Source organism: Pseudopodoces humilis, chromosome 7 (assembly GCF_049639895.1).
Source record: "Pseudopodoces humilis isolate 2021_Gansu_Grassland_sample_001 chromosome 7, ASM4963989v1, whole genome shotgun sequence".
NCBI lineage: Eukaryota > Metazoa > Chordata > Aves > Passeriformes > Paridae > Pseudopodoces > Pseudopodoces humilis.
In genome coordinates this window covers 53,463,297-53,480,323 of record NC_142206.1, presented here as the reverse complement: position 1 = coordinate 53,480,323, position 17,027 = coordinate 53,463,297, and the positions used below count along the sequence as shown (strand labels likewise).

Sequence of the window (17,027 nt, the reverse complement as noted above, 5' to 3'; positions counted from 1 at the left end):
ACTTTTTTTTTTTACAGAGTAACCATTTGGACAGCCCTTAGGTACAAAGTGCAGGCCCTTGCAATTTAAAACCTATATCACTAAGATGGAACTGACAAATGAGCATGACTGATGCCGTGCATTCAAGTTAGAACTTCTATAAAATATGAAACACCTTTAACAAGAAACAGCTTTGCTATTACATTTCATAAACAAACAAAAAAAAAAAAAGGATTTTATTTTTCAGCTGATGTTAACACACACACAAAAAAAGAAAAATTTTTTAAAAAAAAGGAAAAATAGAGCAAAGTGCATTCATTTCAGCTTTAACTTCTGTCAGGAATTTTCCTTGAAACAAAAGTGCAAGAAGAAAGAGGTCTTCATCTAAACTCCAGACAAAATTCTGTTCATTCCCTTAGGGAACTAGAATCCAACTGGCCTGGGTCAATTGACTTTCTCAAGTATTTTTAGAACGTATCTGTGTTTGTGTCTATATATATAATCCAAGTGGAATTTTCTCTACTGTCCCTAATGCAGTGAGGCAGCAGAAAAAATGCACCTTTAAAATAAACTGTGGTTCAACTTGCACACTTTCCATTCTTTGTGCAAGTACAGAGACTATTACTGATAGGTTCATGATACCTGTCTTGAGAGCCTTTACCTATAACAACTGGAATGAACACTAATTAAAATTATCCTCGGAAATGGCAAAATATCTTGCTACCAAGTGATCAGAGGATCTAAATCTAAGTATTTGTGTTTCAAACTAAATTGCATATGTTGTTCACACTTCAAGACAGACTTCAGCTTTGCAGGATTGAATAAACTGAAGTCTAAATTCCAACTGGAAGTATTAGATCAGCGAAAAGGCTAATTATTCCTGTGGTTTGCAATCAGCAATGCTGGAGTAGTGAAAATGATCCAAAGGTAAGACCAATTTGGTAGGTACAGAGTGTAACTATATAGAGTAAACCTAACTAGACCATTAGGAATAAGCAGACAAGCTTTTGGGTGCTTCAAATCTAAAATAAAAATATCAAATCCCTAAGTTAAATACTGACTGCTTGATTGACAAAACACTTCTAAAACATGAAGTCAGGATAAAAATAAACCCCATTCTTGAGTCCAGAGTAAACAAAGACCAAACTCACAAGCTGCTTTTATGGCAAAGTTTAATTGCCAATTTTTATGTCATTCAGAATGAGAATCACGTTATTACTGCTGCTTACACCTCCCCACCATCACCATCTCCTGTACTTTGCCTGCTACAACATCCCCCTGTCTGGCACTTATTTAAACAAGAGTTAACTCTTGTCTATGGTAGTGAAATCCACAGTTTTCCCTTCACACCTGGAAGTGGACTTATATGCCCAAAAGCCTGTCTCTCTGAAGCATATGGCTTAGAGTATGAAAAGATAATCCCTCACACTACAAACATTATAATAAGTTGTACAAAGATTTTCATCTGTCCTGCAGCAAGCTGCAAGATCAGTTTACAAAAATGCCAGTTACAGGTACCCACTGTTATTTTTTATATAGAAGTATAGTAAGGGATCCAAATCTTGGCTTTCCCACCTTACATTTTTAAGACCAAGTACTTCCTTGCATTTTCAAGTGTCTTCTGTTCACTTTAAGTCATGAACTTTACAAGTGACATGTAAAGATGCACTAAAACACCTCACTTAAATATGTCTGTTTTAATAGCTACTGGCAGATTTATTTCAATAGATATTTCTGTTCTTTTTAAGAGTGTAAGACATTACATCAAAGCCTACAATGCTTCATATGGGTTACATTACATATGGAAGGCCCTTAATTACATCTTCTGATAAAATTTTTTGTTGAGTTTGTCCCTTTGCCTATTCCGCCTATTCTTTCTAACAGAGTCAGCTTGACCACTTCAGAAGAATTTAAATGGGAAAGGCAGGCTCTTCTTCAGGCTCTGCAGACACAAATAAAAGATTCTACTACACTTTCTGAATCAGAGTATTTTGTCTGGAGGGAACACACAAGGGTAAAAAAACCTACATAATAAAAAGAAGAGGGAAGAACATCACTGAGATAGAAACATTTGCAGGGGGGAGGGAGAGAGAGTTGCCCACTTCACGTAGAATATGTATTACAAAATACCTTCTCTTAAGAGGGGAGAAAAAAGAATAACGAAGATGAGAATGAAGCAATGCCACTTCAGCACACTAAAAATGAAGTCTGCTTACCCTGAGATGTTAAAATTTAATTTTTCAGACCAGCAAATTTTATCACTTTTTGATAAAAAAGTGAGTTTGATTCAAATATTGACCTAGAAATACTGTCTATTGCTTTTCCACAGAAGGCCCTTTCCATCCAAACCCTGCATGCATTAATGTCAATAACAGAAAAAAGTTTAATCCGTTTAGAACATACAGTCATGCAAAGTATAGCAAAAATTAAGGGATGAGTACAGTACACAGTTCTAATGCTGAATGGGCAAAATGAGAATTAAGAAGAGAGTTATTCAACCTGACTTTGGCTTTATTAATGATGCAGTATTAATTCACAATAGATGCTGATTGACTGTCTTGGCACTGAGAACACCAATGCCAAGAAAACAGTAATAAAGAGACAAAAGCAAAGATGGAAAGAACATTCTCCTTTAAGACTAAAGCACTGCATGTTTTCTCAAAGCTTCTTTGGAATGCTAAGCTTTGTCTCATGTGGCTTACAAAAAGATGGCGAGAAAAAGATTGCTGGTGTTAGAGAAACAAAGCTTCAGAACACTTAATATTGCAAAGTAGGCTACTTCTCCCTCCCATATAGCAAAAGCAACACCACTTTTATAATCTAAGATTTAACAGAGTATTTTCAGCTGAACTGCAGCTGGGAGTTAGTTAAGAGTGCAATATGTATCCCATTGCCAGCAATGGGATAAAGCATGGGAAAGATGGTGACAGAAGCAAACTACATAAGCCAGGTAATAACTGAAAGCTTGCACTGTTCTTCGAATTAAAGGAAAACAATGGTTAGAAAAATGCACATGTAATCATATTTTATATATATGTATATATATAAATATATATACACACATATATATATAATACATGTTTTTACTTAATGGCAATCAGTGTAATACAGTGAAGCCAATATATGGGAAACAAATAGGAGCAAGCCCTGGCTCCAGACATATGGAGAGTCATAAAACATGGAAAGTCACCAAGTCACCACTGAATTGCTATGTGATGGCTCTGCCTCTTAAAGTAGACTGTATAGCAGCTTGAAAAGCTGTGTTCCTTCCTCCAGCAAGCTGGGTAAGGAGGAGATTAGAATTATTTTAGTGTTAGACTGGTCATTTTAATTTACTCTGAAACTGCTAACACTCAGTATATTTTCACAGCAAATGTTCTTTGTGATTCCAACTAATGGAGCATTTTTAAATAAAAATTTAAATTACAAGTAAATACAGCACCAAAAGGAAAAAAGCAAAAGTGAGTTAATTGCCAGAATATTTCTACCAGTAAAAACAAACCACTAAGAAGCAATTGTACACCAGACCACAACCAGGACACTCAATCAGCATTACACAACTTAGCCTTAAATACAACTGTTTGGGATTCATGCAGAAATGTCACCAAGAAGAATGTCAAGACAGCAACAGAAAGGATGTCTTAAAATTTTAAAATATTATGAGTTTTTTAGCATTATAGTAGACAAAATGTTATTCCTCATTTCTTAATTGATTCTGCAAAATTACAAAATACAACGTAGCTCAAGCAGGAAACTCCTGAAAGCACAGCAGGCTGGTGAGTGGACAGCCCTGGTTGTTAGGTGATGATTTCCTAGGCTATTCTCTCCAACTGTGTACTGTACTTACCCCGTTCCACTCTACGCTCATACTCACTTCCTCGCCGCCATCAGGGCCACTCTCGTACTTTACCACATCCACGTTGAGGCTCTCTCTGCTCCGCCGCTTCTCTATGCTCTCAGGGTCATTCAGCACTTCGGCCACTCTCTGTTTGTGAACATTGTCAAGACCCTGAGAATTTGATAGAATGGGAATAGGCTTTATCTTGTTACAAGCTGTTAATCTACAACTTACACAAAACGACTGCGCCAAGCAAGAAGTAAAACCAACCCACAATTGCATCAGTCCAATTCTACTTTCAGAGAGCAGCTGAGTGGCCCTTTCTAAATTGCAAGGATCAACACAGCATGAAGTGGACAGTTTGACAGTTTGAGAATTCAACTTGCCATTCTTTTCTTCCTTTCTTATCAATTGTCTAAGCCTGATGGTGTTTGTGTCGCTTACCTGAAACGATCTGGCAATCAGCTAAATATTTACGCAATTTATAGATCACTAACCATCAATGTAATTCTCAAATGATGGTTTTCACCATGCCTTTGGAGATGTGTCTGAATATCTAATACCTCAGAAACAGGTTGTGTTATTTAAAAATACTGACACAGAACACTTGGCATTAATATAATTTTCCTTCAGAAAGAAATGACATAGAACACAAACTTGCAATAAACATCCTAAATATATGGTCAATATGTTTACTTTGTATTAAAGTATGCCTATCAACTATCAAATAGTCCTTTAAATATCTTAAAAATGCTGAAGTACCTTCTGTGAAAACCCTACACTAAAGGCTAAATCTTTAACAAAGAAACTAGAAAATATCAAAACTCAAATCATACTTATTTTCAGTTTTGTCTTCTTTATAATAAACCTACTCCACATCATAACCACTATTTGCTGACAGGTAGAGATCCCAGATGAATGCCTTATACTTTATAAAACATTCTGCATCTTCTACAGTACAGCACTAGCAGCAAATGCAGCAGGGATGTGTGTGGCAAATCCTTAAAGCCAACCTCAATACAGAAAATTAAAAGGATGCCAAAGTTCTTCAAAGTGCATGAATTAGAATGAAAGCTATTTTCATGGCATGGAGATGTCAGGTTCTTATTCTCATGTAGGTGTTTTTCCCTAAGTGAAGAGCATTACTTGAAGGACCCAAAATAAAAAGGTAGTGTTAAATGCTGCTGTAACACAGCATTGTATCCTACGCATCTAAATCTAGGGTTGTGTACACTGCCATATTTTATGGATTGATGGTATAGGTGGTGTATGATAAACAGTGAAATTCTGAAGCATCCTTAGAGTTACCAGCAAACTTCTAGAAAACAGACAAGTCTTATTTATTCTCATATAAAAATTGAAATTAAAAGTCAACTTTCATGTTGTTTGTTTACTTGTATTTTCTTTGCTTTCCATTTTAACACCAACCGACAACCCATGTTTTCTTGTCCCATCTTAGACACTTTTATAAAAGCCACTGTATCAAACCATCCCAAAGGGAAAGAAAAAAAAAGCCAATAAACCCCCAACAAAACCAAACTCTCTTCTACCTTCTAAGAGAAGGGAGAAAGGGTTACTTGAACAATAGATCTGAGAGCACAAAGAGAGCACATCAAAAGAAAGTCCCCACTGAAACTGTAATATCTATCTCATTAGTTTTGTTACAAAAGTAACAAAAGGTTTCTGTTAGTTAGTTGAATGCAAAAACTGAACATTTGTAAGTCTGACAGCTCCTTATTAAAAATAGAACAGCATGATTAACAAAGATTTCCAGCAGAACCTCCCCATTTCCCCCCAGCTACAGTCTGCTTCCCAGGACAAGCAGCCAGCTGAGGAATCCTGGCCAACACAATGTTTTCTGCTCTTTCATTTTCCACATAATTTCACCTCCAGTTTGAATCATGTCCCAGTACATGCTGCCACTGCCCTAACAATTAACCAATCGGCAAGTGTTAAGATGTATCAGTTTATCACCAGTTCAGTCTGAAATTAAGAGGGTGACCAGGCACTGAAAATTTCTACATTCTGCATAAATGAAGTTAAAAAATCTGCATGACCACAATGCAGAAACATCATTAAGGTTTATTTTCATACTTGCCTGTTTACGAGATCTCATTGCTGCCTCTTCTAATGTTTCAGCAGCTTCAAATTTGCCCTGTCGTCTGTAAAGTGCCCCAAGGTTCTTTAAAGTAGTTGTTACTGTTGGACTATTGAAAGAAAAGAAAAATAACTCTATGTAAAATATATACTCACACAGTAAACTCCCCTCAATTCACTAATAAAAGCTTAAATTAATAGTGTTTATCATATTTTTGTAATAATTTATTCTTGCTTGAAATACATCACATCGTACTTCATGTACACATAATAACCTGCTGATCCCTTTCAGAGTGTATCAATGTCTCACCCTGTGACCAGCCAACATCCCTGAAACTGGAATGCTAAGACCTTGTGCTCCTCAGCTGCACCTCAAGGTGAAAATTTAGCTCTAGATGAGTGTATCCAACTGAGTAATTGTGCAACTTCCAAAAAATATGCTTATCCATGCATAGAGAAACCATTACTGTAGCATGTATTAGTCAGAAAAGTAATTAGCAGTTTCTTTCATCAGCTTTTACTTAACACCTATTTGCAGTTTCTATGCATTCAAACCATGCTTGAACAACAAAAGCAAAAAAATTGCCCATTTCATTAACAAGTCTCACACTCCAACAAGACATTTTTGTTTCAGTGGCACCAAATTAGCTCAGTCACAGTATTTTTGAGTGAAGTTTTGCTCCAGTAACAACAGAAAGATTTTCTCATGCATTAGAATGAACAAGTACATGAAAAACAAACCAACAAAATGTATTGTACACAGAACTCAGGATGGAGGAAAAAAAGGTTTCAACAGTACAAAGGCTCTGATGATTGTTAAATACGAGCATTCAAATACTGAATAAACAAAAACCCTCACTGACTATCAGTACTAGTTGCACATTTTCTCACTGCACCACCTACATGTTAATAAAGTTGCAATAATGGAACAAAATTAGAGCAAACAAAAAAAAAAAAATTTCACCAACTATAATCCAAGTTGAAATCCTTGTTTCTCTTATTTCACTTTGAAGTATATATTGTCATTCACACAACTGTATTTTTGAAGATTTAGAAACTCAAGTAATGCTTAGTTGTGGCAATTTAGCTTTGTTTTCTTGTGCTAGCTAGGTACCTAAGGTGCAGTTATGTGCAGTCTCATTTTTGGCCCTCTCCTGAGGCTTTGCAGGGGCAGGGAGGGCAGTCGTGCCAAGGAGTGCTATGGAAGGAAAGGTGACCTACGCTGCTGCCTGAAGGACTGGCAAGAACACAACTGGTGCAATTTTATGTCACTCACTGGACCTAACCAGCCTTGAGTAAAAGCAACTTCAGGACCTGAAAACTGCTGCTGTTATTTCTGAAAACCAGTCTTGGGCCTGGAATTTTTAATACTTTGTTTTTTATAATCCTAACCAAGGAGTTTCTTTGGTTTCATTTTTAAAAATGCTTTAATCTGAGACACGGAGTATTAATGAGTTGTTTGTCCTGTAAGAAATTACTCACCTGTCAACTTTGCAAGCTTTGTACCAGCCACCGTATTCTCCAAAAGATGTGCCATCTTTTTGCTTTCCCTAGAACAAAGGTATTGTTGAAAAAAAAAAATATCCGATTTGCAACTTAAACAACTATAAGCTCCAAAAGATATTTACAACAATGGTCTTACTTTGCATTCTTCTCTCTCTTCTGCATGCATCCAGATAGGCTTATTTTCATCTGGTGAAACAAGAAAAGTATTTTATAGAATAACAAATCTACAAGGTATTCACTGTTTGATTTTCACCACTCTGAAATGAACCTGTGAGCCAGGGACTGATACTATTGTTACAAAAAACCCTTACTGTCCATACTACAAGCAGCAGATTAATAAAACAGGCACCTCCTTTTACAGTTTTACAATTCTGTCTCCTTTCCTTATCTGAACTTAGAAACAGTTACTTCTGAGAAGCTTTGAAGTCAGTATATACTGCCACCCATTTGTCATGTGTCTAGTTCTGTGCTAGAAAACATTAATTTCTTTCTTTTATCCTAACAACTACTTTGACATCTACTAAGTGGTGAATATGCTACTGTCATGGAATGCAAAGAAAATTCTTCACTGGATTTTTAGTTTATAAAGTGCATGTGACTTCAATGTACAGTTTAATTCCAAATTTAAAGGTTATTTTCCCTGTTCTTTAAGTGTATTAATGGAGGGCTTGCATTAACCATGTCTTTATTTATGTCACCAAAAATCCTGCATTGAGTTTTCCCTGTGACTGGAAATGATGTACATTTTTCTGCCTCTATAAAAACACCAGAATTTGGTTTAGTGGGGCATAAGATAAAGTATGCCAGAACCAAAATCCATAAAACATAAACCTACTAAGTCTACCTCGTGTTTTTGAATCAAATGTTTGCTGCTGTATCAACAAGCTTTCTTATGATGAACACATAACTCCCAACATATCTATCAGCTCACCTTTTAAGTCCAACTAAAGCAGAAGACTATTTTAATCAGGACACTACTGATTTCTTGCAAATTTTACTTTTTAACTACAAAAATAAAACATAAATTCAAACCTAAGGACTGAGTTTCTTACCATCTACAGAGCCAAACTCCCGTTCATGAGCGCGAGTAAGAATCTCTTTGTATAAAGTTTCCGCTTGCTTAAACTTGCCCTGTTTTAGATAGCAGGATGCCTAAAAACAAAATATCCCCCAAAAGACATCAGCACATTGCTTTATTTATCTTTATAAATAAGAAATGCAATACATTGTGGGTACAAGTGCATTTCAATTAATGAGAAATTTTGTCTCAGGTCTACTTTGGGAACGGCTCACCAGATTGTTCTTTGTTTTTGCAACATTTGGATCATCTGGCCCCAGCTTGGTTTGGTAGATTTCAAGTGCCCTCTGATAGTAATATTCAACCTCCTCGTATTTACCCTGGTTCTGGCATAGCAAAGCCAAGTTATTTAATTGCTTAGCAACATCAGGGTGATCTTTCCCCAGGACCTGGAAATGAAATACCATGTATTAAAAAACATTCTCTAATCATCACATCATGGTTTAGAAATCAATCACTTAGAAACATCCTGTTAAGTTTATTCCTCCTCAATTCAACATGATAATGACAAAAGCAAAAGCTGCATTTCAAAGATATGAAAATGACTCAATTCTATCACAAACTGAGAATGATGCAGAACAATCCAAAAGAGGAACAAATTAAGCAGTAAAACAACATTATACAGAGAGTATTATATAAACCTGAAGATGCAGTCTCATGGACTAAAATAAATATCCACGTAGAGAATAATCAACTTAAAAATTTTAGCTAAGTTTCATTTTTTAATTCCACTGCTCTTGTCAAATCAGACTATTTAGCTGTCAAAGGGGAAGGAGAAAGGTACAGGTTTCTCACAAAACACAGAGTTTAGCATATACCCAGAGTGCTCCAGCAATTCCGTAGCACTACTGGAATTTCCTACTGCTTTGAATTTCAGACACTCCTAACTACAAGGCATTGTTAACTCTGTGGTTTATCTGGCTGATCTACCCAACCAAAGCATAAAAAAGCAAGCGTTTAACTTTGCTGTCTCCTTCCAAAAGTCCCTTCAGAGGCTCTGTGTTTGTCACTCATACCTTTTCTCTGATTTCCAGAGCTCGCTTACACAACGGTTCTGCTTCTTTGTACTTTCCTCGTTTACCATAAAGTACTGCAAGATTGTTAAGAGTTGCTGCCACCTGTCAACAGCAGAAAAACATTAAGTACACTGAAATCTGCTGATACAAATACTTGACAAATGAGCACATCTGCAAGGCATTGATGTTATCCAATTTTCCATGCACAGGATAGACCTCTAGAAATTTGCAAATGAAGAAATAGTTATTATTAAATACATACAACCACAATAGAGGAAAGAAAAACCTAAATCATTAAGTAATTTTGCTTTCTTTGTGGAAATGTCATTTAGCACACACATCTTCACATGTTCTTCTCTTACAAAGGTACCTCTCACATCTACACTTTGAGGTGCCCTGCATCCTGCAGGCTACGAAAGTACCACATGAATTTTGAAAAAGATTGATTTACATTTCATTTACAAGTAGCAGTAAATCAAATCAGAAGTGCCCCTTCAATCTGAGTACAATAAAGTGATTTGAGTAAGCAAATTAAAATATTTCTTCACAAATTGATTTCCCATAGAAAATCCAGGCAATGCAAAATCAAGTATGGGCAAATTATTTATGGTGAAACAGCACTGAATATAATGCAGCCTCCTACCTGAACTGTTTAAAGACAAACCAAGTCTTAAAACCTTTCTTGTTGAGTTTGCTATTACAATTAGTTGAAAAAAGTTCAGTGAAAAACAAGTAAAATTATGATATTGCATGTATACAAACCGCTGGATGATCTTTGCCCAAAGTCTTTTCACGGATGGCCAAGGCATCATTCAGGAGATTTGCTGCATCTTTGTATTTGTTCTGGTCTCTAAATTGTAAAGAGATGTAATTAACATTGGGGATTCAGGAATGAAAAATCATAAAAATTAAGCTGAATTCACTATTAAGCTAAAGATGCTGCTACAAAAGAAGAGTAATTGAGAATATATTCATAAATTAGGAAGTAGAACCCTGAAGCCTGTAAGTAGTTTGCTAGTTGAGGACTGTATTGAGCATGTACTATTTCTACACCGATGTCCAATTTCTATCCCTAGATTACCTTGAAGTGGGTAATCAAGACATGCCCTCCCAGCAGACAAGAAAAAAAAAAAAAAATCAAAACCAGCTTCATTCCTAAAGCAAAGGTATAGGCAAAAATACATACAGTTTGACTTTTAAGTATACAGAGATGTATTTTAGGAACCTCTTGAGGGTTTTAATAATAATTTTAAAAGGAAAATAGAACAGGGAAAAAATTCTAGTCTGAATATTAAAAGGTTGTAGCCAAGTACTAAGTATTTATTTCACTGGTATTTATCTGGTATATAGGTCAGTATACAAACCTGTACACCAAAGCAAGTATGTTCAACATAGTGGCAACATCAGGATGGTCATGACCCGAAGTCTTCTCCAGATCTTCAAGAGCTTGTTTACAGAGAGGTACAGCAACCTCATATCTACCTTGGGAAGCATACTGGATAACAAGATTATGTAGAGTCCGTAATCTTGCTGGAATTTCATAGCCACCTTGTTGGGCAGCAGCTGCTGCACTGCTATGCTGCTGTTGAACTGAAAGAAATCCACAAAATTTTAACTTGTATAAAAGATGACTGTAAATAGAACATCTCACATGAGTGCTCAGTGGCACAAAATGAGACTCACTGAATTTTATTTCTTCAATACACAGAATTAGCATCAGAACATACTTCACAGCAGTCAGGCTGTCTTGAACAGTGACAGTAGAAATATGACTGGTTTATTCTTCATATCCTGTCCAGTATTGTATTACTACTATTTTTACAATTCTAGTAGCTCAAAGGGCCAAACAAAATAAACTAATGAAGAAAGCAGAAAACTATTTTGGCTCAGAAAACCATTAACACTGTCAAGATTATATAATAATTTTGCACTTATGAATATCACTGTTTTCATATGGAAAGGAATACTAACATAGATAAGCTGAATACCTGCAGAAAAGCTTTTTCCTTTATTCTTCACTAAACATACCATTTTTTTTGGTTTCCCTTTGTTTGCTATGCCAGGAGCACTTAAGGTTAGCACATAAAGGACTGAAAGACCTCAGATGTCAGAAATAACAGCTGCAAGACAAAAGGCCCTGAGTCAAAGTTAACCTTTAAGTTTTATTCACTAACCCTCAGGCTTAGCCATTTATGTTCCAGAAACTCCTAACCTTTGGTAGTTGCAACCCTCACTCTCCCACTGCCCCAAAAAATACACCCCTTTTCTCTTCACCTAACCAATTAGCGAGATTTAGAATATTCCCACTTATTAATTTCCATTAAACTCTAGAGAATGCACAAGATAAGGGCTCCAGCCAAGAGCCTGACTTTATTCTCTCTATTAAGCAAAAACTACTTTCACAGAAAGTGGACACATTTTCATGTCAGTGGAATCACGCAAGTCCAAGCCTATACACAGAGTCACTGCCTATCAAAGCACTGAAGCATCTCAGCATTCTTTCGGAAGGGCAGAGAAATCACTGACATGTCAGCTTTGTGTTTTGTAAAGCAAAGTAAGGGAGCTTTGCCTCTCAACCTTCCTACTCCAAAATTCTAGGGAAACAAAGATGAGTTAGGAAGGAGTTCATGATCAATACTGACCTACTGTAAACTCTTCAAACCTTCCCTTCAGTGCTGCCCATGGATAGCTTTACTATGCTGACAAGAATGCAGTGCATCTTGTATGCATGCCCATAAAGGAAATTTGAAACTGCTGATTGCAATGGTGGGTCCCTTCAGACATTTTCCCTCAAGTCATTTGTCCAGGAAGAACCATTCTGTTCCCAGCACACTGCACTGACTCCACAACATCAATATGTTCTATGTTTACACACATACAAAAAACACATTCCACTAAGCAGAGCTTACTTATCTACCAAGAGCTTTTTTCAATCAAACTGCCAAACAAGTTCTATGTCAAGTTCACACACAGAATCACGAGGTTGGAAGAGACCTTTGAGACAGAGTCCAAACCAGCCCTAACAGCTCAACTAAACCACGGCACTGAGTGCCTCATACAGTCTTTTTTAAAACACATCCAGGGATGGTGACTCCACCACCTCCCCAGGTAGACCACTCCAGTACTTTATCATCCTTTCTGTAAAAATCTTTTACCTAATATCCAACCTGCATTTCCCTTCCACAGCATATGCCTCAGTCCTGCTTACCTGAAGACAAACCATACTTCCACAATTACTATTAAAACTAATGCAGACAACCTCAGTGAAGGACAAAACACTATATGAAAAAGATTTCATACTGAAACCTGCCACAAGAATCTCAAATCAAGTCATGAAAAAGGTCATTAACAGAATTCACTATCTGATCAGAATCTGCCTCAGTCACTCACAACTAAATCATTCTGAGGCCCCAAAGAAGGATAACAGAACAAATTCTCAATTTAAATCAGTCTGAAGAACTTTACAGCAGCTAGTAAACTCTTAAAAAACCTAGGCCCCACTTCTGCACATTGATGTGTCTATCAGTGATTGGATTCCTTATTCTAGCAGAGGCATTCACCACTCCAGCTGTGTCCCAGAGGTCCCCAAGCACAGATACACTTTTGTAAAGAGCATCTTTATATTCCACACTGCAGAAACACACCAACAAGTGTATCTGAAGTACACTTACTTCCTTGTCCTTGGTCATCTTCATCATTGGGAAATAGATCATCCAAGGGCTCTTTGGTGGAATCCGTATCTTTATCCTCCTACAGAACAACCCCAAACCCAACAAATTAAATCTAAGGCATAAGAGAACAGTCCAGTTAATCAGAAATGTTAAAGGAAAACCCCACATTCAGAATTGACAATAACATTTCTCACCCAAGTTTGATAAAGATCTTATATTTTAATGTATTTACACACTCTGTCACAAAACAATATGGGACACCTTCAGAAGGGCCAGGAATAGAAACCAGGTCTCCTATATTTCAGTCTCAATTTAAGCACACGAGAATACATTTGCCATTCTCACAGAGGCATTAGGTCTCATGAAAGCACCCAGTGAAGAGGAAACACTACTCATTACAGAATTGCCCATGGTACCTTTTTTAGTCATAAACACAGTTATATTTGGGCAAGGGAGAAGAATAAGAAGACCTCAATTTCTGAGTACTCAACTTCTGTACAAATAATAAGGTTTTGCAATTATAATCTGTGAGGTTCAACAATCAAAAAACAAAACAAGAACACTTGAAAGGAAGTTCATTTCCAATAGTCTCCATCTGGAACCATATTAGTTTCTGCAATCAGAAACTAATCAGAAACTGCATCAGTGTAAATTAATTTTAAGCACCCAAAGATCATTTCAAATGTAAAACAAAGAGACAGAATATCCCTCAGTTCTGTTTCCTAAATGTTGCGCCTACACAACATAAATAGTTGAAGTTCTCAGAAATTGCAAGCTCAGTAAGGAGAAAACCCAGAGGCAGAGCACATTCTTATTTTTCTGGCTCTCCATTCAACACCTTTTTCCACAGATGAGAAAAAGCCAACTGCTGCTGCTGGCATTCAAATTCATTGATGGCAGAGCAAGGGCAGAGTAAAACCAGCAAACTGACGGGACTACATCTCAGATGGGAAGTTCATAATTTAAATTCTGATTCCAACCTCATACTGAGTCTATACAACTATTTCAAAGGCTCAAAACAGAGACTGTCCATATGGTTAGTAAAACTATAAAGATGCTTGGCTTACTTGGACTCTATTTGTTAATTAAACTTCAAATAATGGAGCTATTTAATCCATCTGCAGATTAGAGTCTGACAATACAGCACATCAAAATCCCAATATTCCCTCCTCTACCCCTCTTCTGAACAGGCTTCACTGGCAAATTCATCTACAAATACCAAGTCATGAACAGCACTGAAAAATTCTGGGTGCAACCAACCAAAACAACTCTCAGCAGGTACAATATGTTAAAAAGGATTAGTCAAGCAGTCAAGTTAAGCATGACTAAATCACACCCATTTTCAACCATTAAAATTGCTGAAATAATTAGTTATGAAAAACTGCACTTTCCAAAACACCACTGAGAAGGTCTGAACACATAAAATGAGATCCTTCTCTACAGCACCACCTAATCTAAGTAAGCAAAATAAAATTATGAAAAGAAGGTCAAATAAATCAGAAGTCTTTTTAAGTAGTAAGTGCCTTCTGTAAATTAAAGTTGTGTCCATTTCTCTCTGAATCTAAGAATACGTAACACAATGGGCTTGAATACATGCAGATGATCACAGTGTCCAGCAGATGCTCCTAAAAGGGGATTCAATAACATCCTATCCTTGTTTAAATTCTCAGCAGATACAGAAGCTAGACACTGATTTCACAAGACAAAAATTAAGTATTTTTCCTGCAGTCAAAATAAGCCAAGTCCTCTAAGTATTTAAAATGTCTCACAGCTTAGATTTCTCACTTAATTTAACTGCTGAGTTTATAGAAGTGAGATTTTTGCTTTGGTTCAGTTCCTCATCTTTTTAAGCTTACATGATACTAAGTGAGTATTTACTGATTTTGTTCCTCATGTATTTTATTATCTGCAGACAATAAAATATGTACTCTGTTAAAATAAGAATGAGCTTTCAGAATCATTCTGCAAACTATGTGACACTAGTACAAGGTAGTATTTTAATGACAAATATATGTTAGAGACAAATAAAATGTATCTCTTATTTTTTGTTAAACAGGCAGATTACAACACAGTAAATGTAAGGTGCTTTTTTTAGTGTTTTACTATACAGGTACTTACTGATGGTGAAATATCATCGTCGTATTTTTTTAATTGATTCATGAATTCTAGATGTTTCTTTTCTTCCTCCAGCTGAGCCACAGACTGCTCACTTTTCTGTAGTTTCTGCTGTGTATTGGCTAGTTCATCCCGTAGCCACTGATTCTCCTGGCATAGCCGGCGAACCTGAGCCCGCAATTTCTGCTTCTCTGATTCCACTGCATTTAAGTGATTTGACAAGGCCATCATTACCTGAAAAGCAGAATGTGTCACGTGACATGCTTCCCCTAGAATGCAGTCTTGTTCATAACATATAAGGTTTCCATTATTTAAACATATGTCAGCTGTGAAATCTGTTAAACAGTCCCATTTATCTTATTTTTAGATATGGCTCTCACTTTTGCTCTAAACTTTTTCACTATTTAGAATCACAGAATGATCTGGGTTGGAAGGGGCCTCTACGATCCTCTCCTTCCAGCCACCAACCATGGACAGGGACACCTTGCACTAGACCAGGTTGTTCAAAGCTCCATCCAACCTGGCCTTGAACACTTTCAGGGACCTGTTCCACTACCTCACCACCTTCATAGGGAAGAATTTCTTCCTAAATCCAATCCAAACCTACTTTCTTTCAGTTTGAAGCTATTCTGCCTTATTCTATCACTACATGATCTTTGAAAAGTCCCTCTCCAGCTCTTTTGCAACTCCTTCTAGCCCTGGAAGGGGCCCTAAGGTCTCCCTGTAGCCTTCTCTTCTCCACCTGCCTCAGCCTGTCTCCAGAGCAGAGGCGCTCCAGTCCCCTGACTGTCGTCCTGTGCCTCCCTTGGACTTGCTACAACAGGTCCATGTCCTTCCTTCCTTCATTGCAGTCCCTACTTAGAGGGACTCTTTACTAAATAATTGTTTTCTGTGATGCTATCAGAAGTTAAAATTGTTTCAGAATTCCCTGAACATTAAACATAATCTTAAAATACATGAGAAAGTTGAACTAGATTACTGAACTGGAAATCTTTGTTCCACTAACATAAAATGGAGCAGTAATACTTTCAACTTGCAGGATCACAAAAGTAACCTAAGAACTAACGCAGAGTTCTAATTTAGCACCTTCCAGACAAAAAATGGATTTGTATACATGCTTATAGCTCCTAAAGATGAACACCTCAGCATAATGGTAATACTTCAAAGGGACACTTATTCAATTGAGATCTGAATGTGCAACTGAACACACAATTTATAGCTGCACTTCATATTACTAACCATAAGCTTGAGTGCGCAGACTTTCAAACATAGTCACATTAAGGACAAAAAATAGAACACCCATAAAAGCAGCTTACTTGGACAGGGTTTTTTTTTGCTGAGTAAAGTTAAACTAAAAAGGAGCTTATTAAGTAAAAGTCAAACACTACCAGCAGAAGATATTCTCCCTTCACTGTTTATGCAATCTCCCACTGACACATGTAGCACAGCTGGCAGCAGTCCCAGGATGCACACCTTGCCAGAATGGACCACTGGTGAGAGTACAAATCTTTTAGATCAGTTAGACATCCCCAAGCTACTAGTATTTCATCTCCTCAATTTCATGTTTTTTTTTTTAAAAAGTTATCTTTAAGTGGTTTTAAACTTAAGTGTTTCATGTGAAACAGATGGTGTCCTTAGATAAAATTCCAGGTGTCAAAACATTCATTAAGCCTTTAGAAACTAATTTTTCCTATACAGGTAAGGAAAACTCCAGGTATAATTTCCTA

At 36.7% G+C, this 17,027-nt stretch overlaps 1 protein-coding gene across 7 annotated transcripts in view; it reads right to left on the bottom strand.

Moving 5' to 3' along the window:
* Positions 1-17,027, bottom strand: part of KLC1 (kinesin light chain 1) — a 47,452-nt gene that overhangs the window by 11,594 nt on the left and 18,831 nt on the right. For 4 of the 7 annotated variants that reach the window (XM_005520093.3, XM_014249869.2, XM_088057174.1 and 1 more), the window contains exons 3-13: positions 15,304-15,534; positions 13,186-13,264; positions 10,879-11,104; positions 10,277-10,364; positions 9,515-9,616; positions 8,714-8,887; positions 8,473-8,572; positions 7,557-7,606; positions 7,397-7,464; positions 5,916-6,024; positions 3,827-3,988 (exon numbers count right to left, since the gene is read on the bottom strand). In XM_005520093.3, the coding sequence (XP_005520150.1) occupies positions 3,827-3,988; positions 5,916-6,024; positions 7,397-7,464; positions 7,557-7,606; positions 8,473-8,572; positions 8,714-8,887; positions 9,515-9,616; positions 10,277-10,364; positions 10,879-11,104; positions 13,186-13,264; positions 15,304-15,534 (1,389 nt within the window). The remainder of the gene's footprint in view (positions 1-3,826; positions 3,989-5,915; positions 6,025-7,396; positions 7,465-7,556; positions 7,607-8,472; positions 8,573-8,713; positions 8,888-9,514; positions 9,617-10,276; positions 10,365-10,878; positions 11,105-13,185; positions 13,265-15,303; positions 15,535-17,027) is intronic. The other 3 variants (XM_014249868.2, XM_088057173.1, XM_005520094.2) reach the window with 1 other exon arrangement.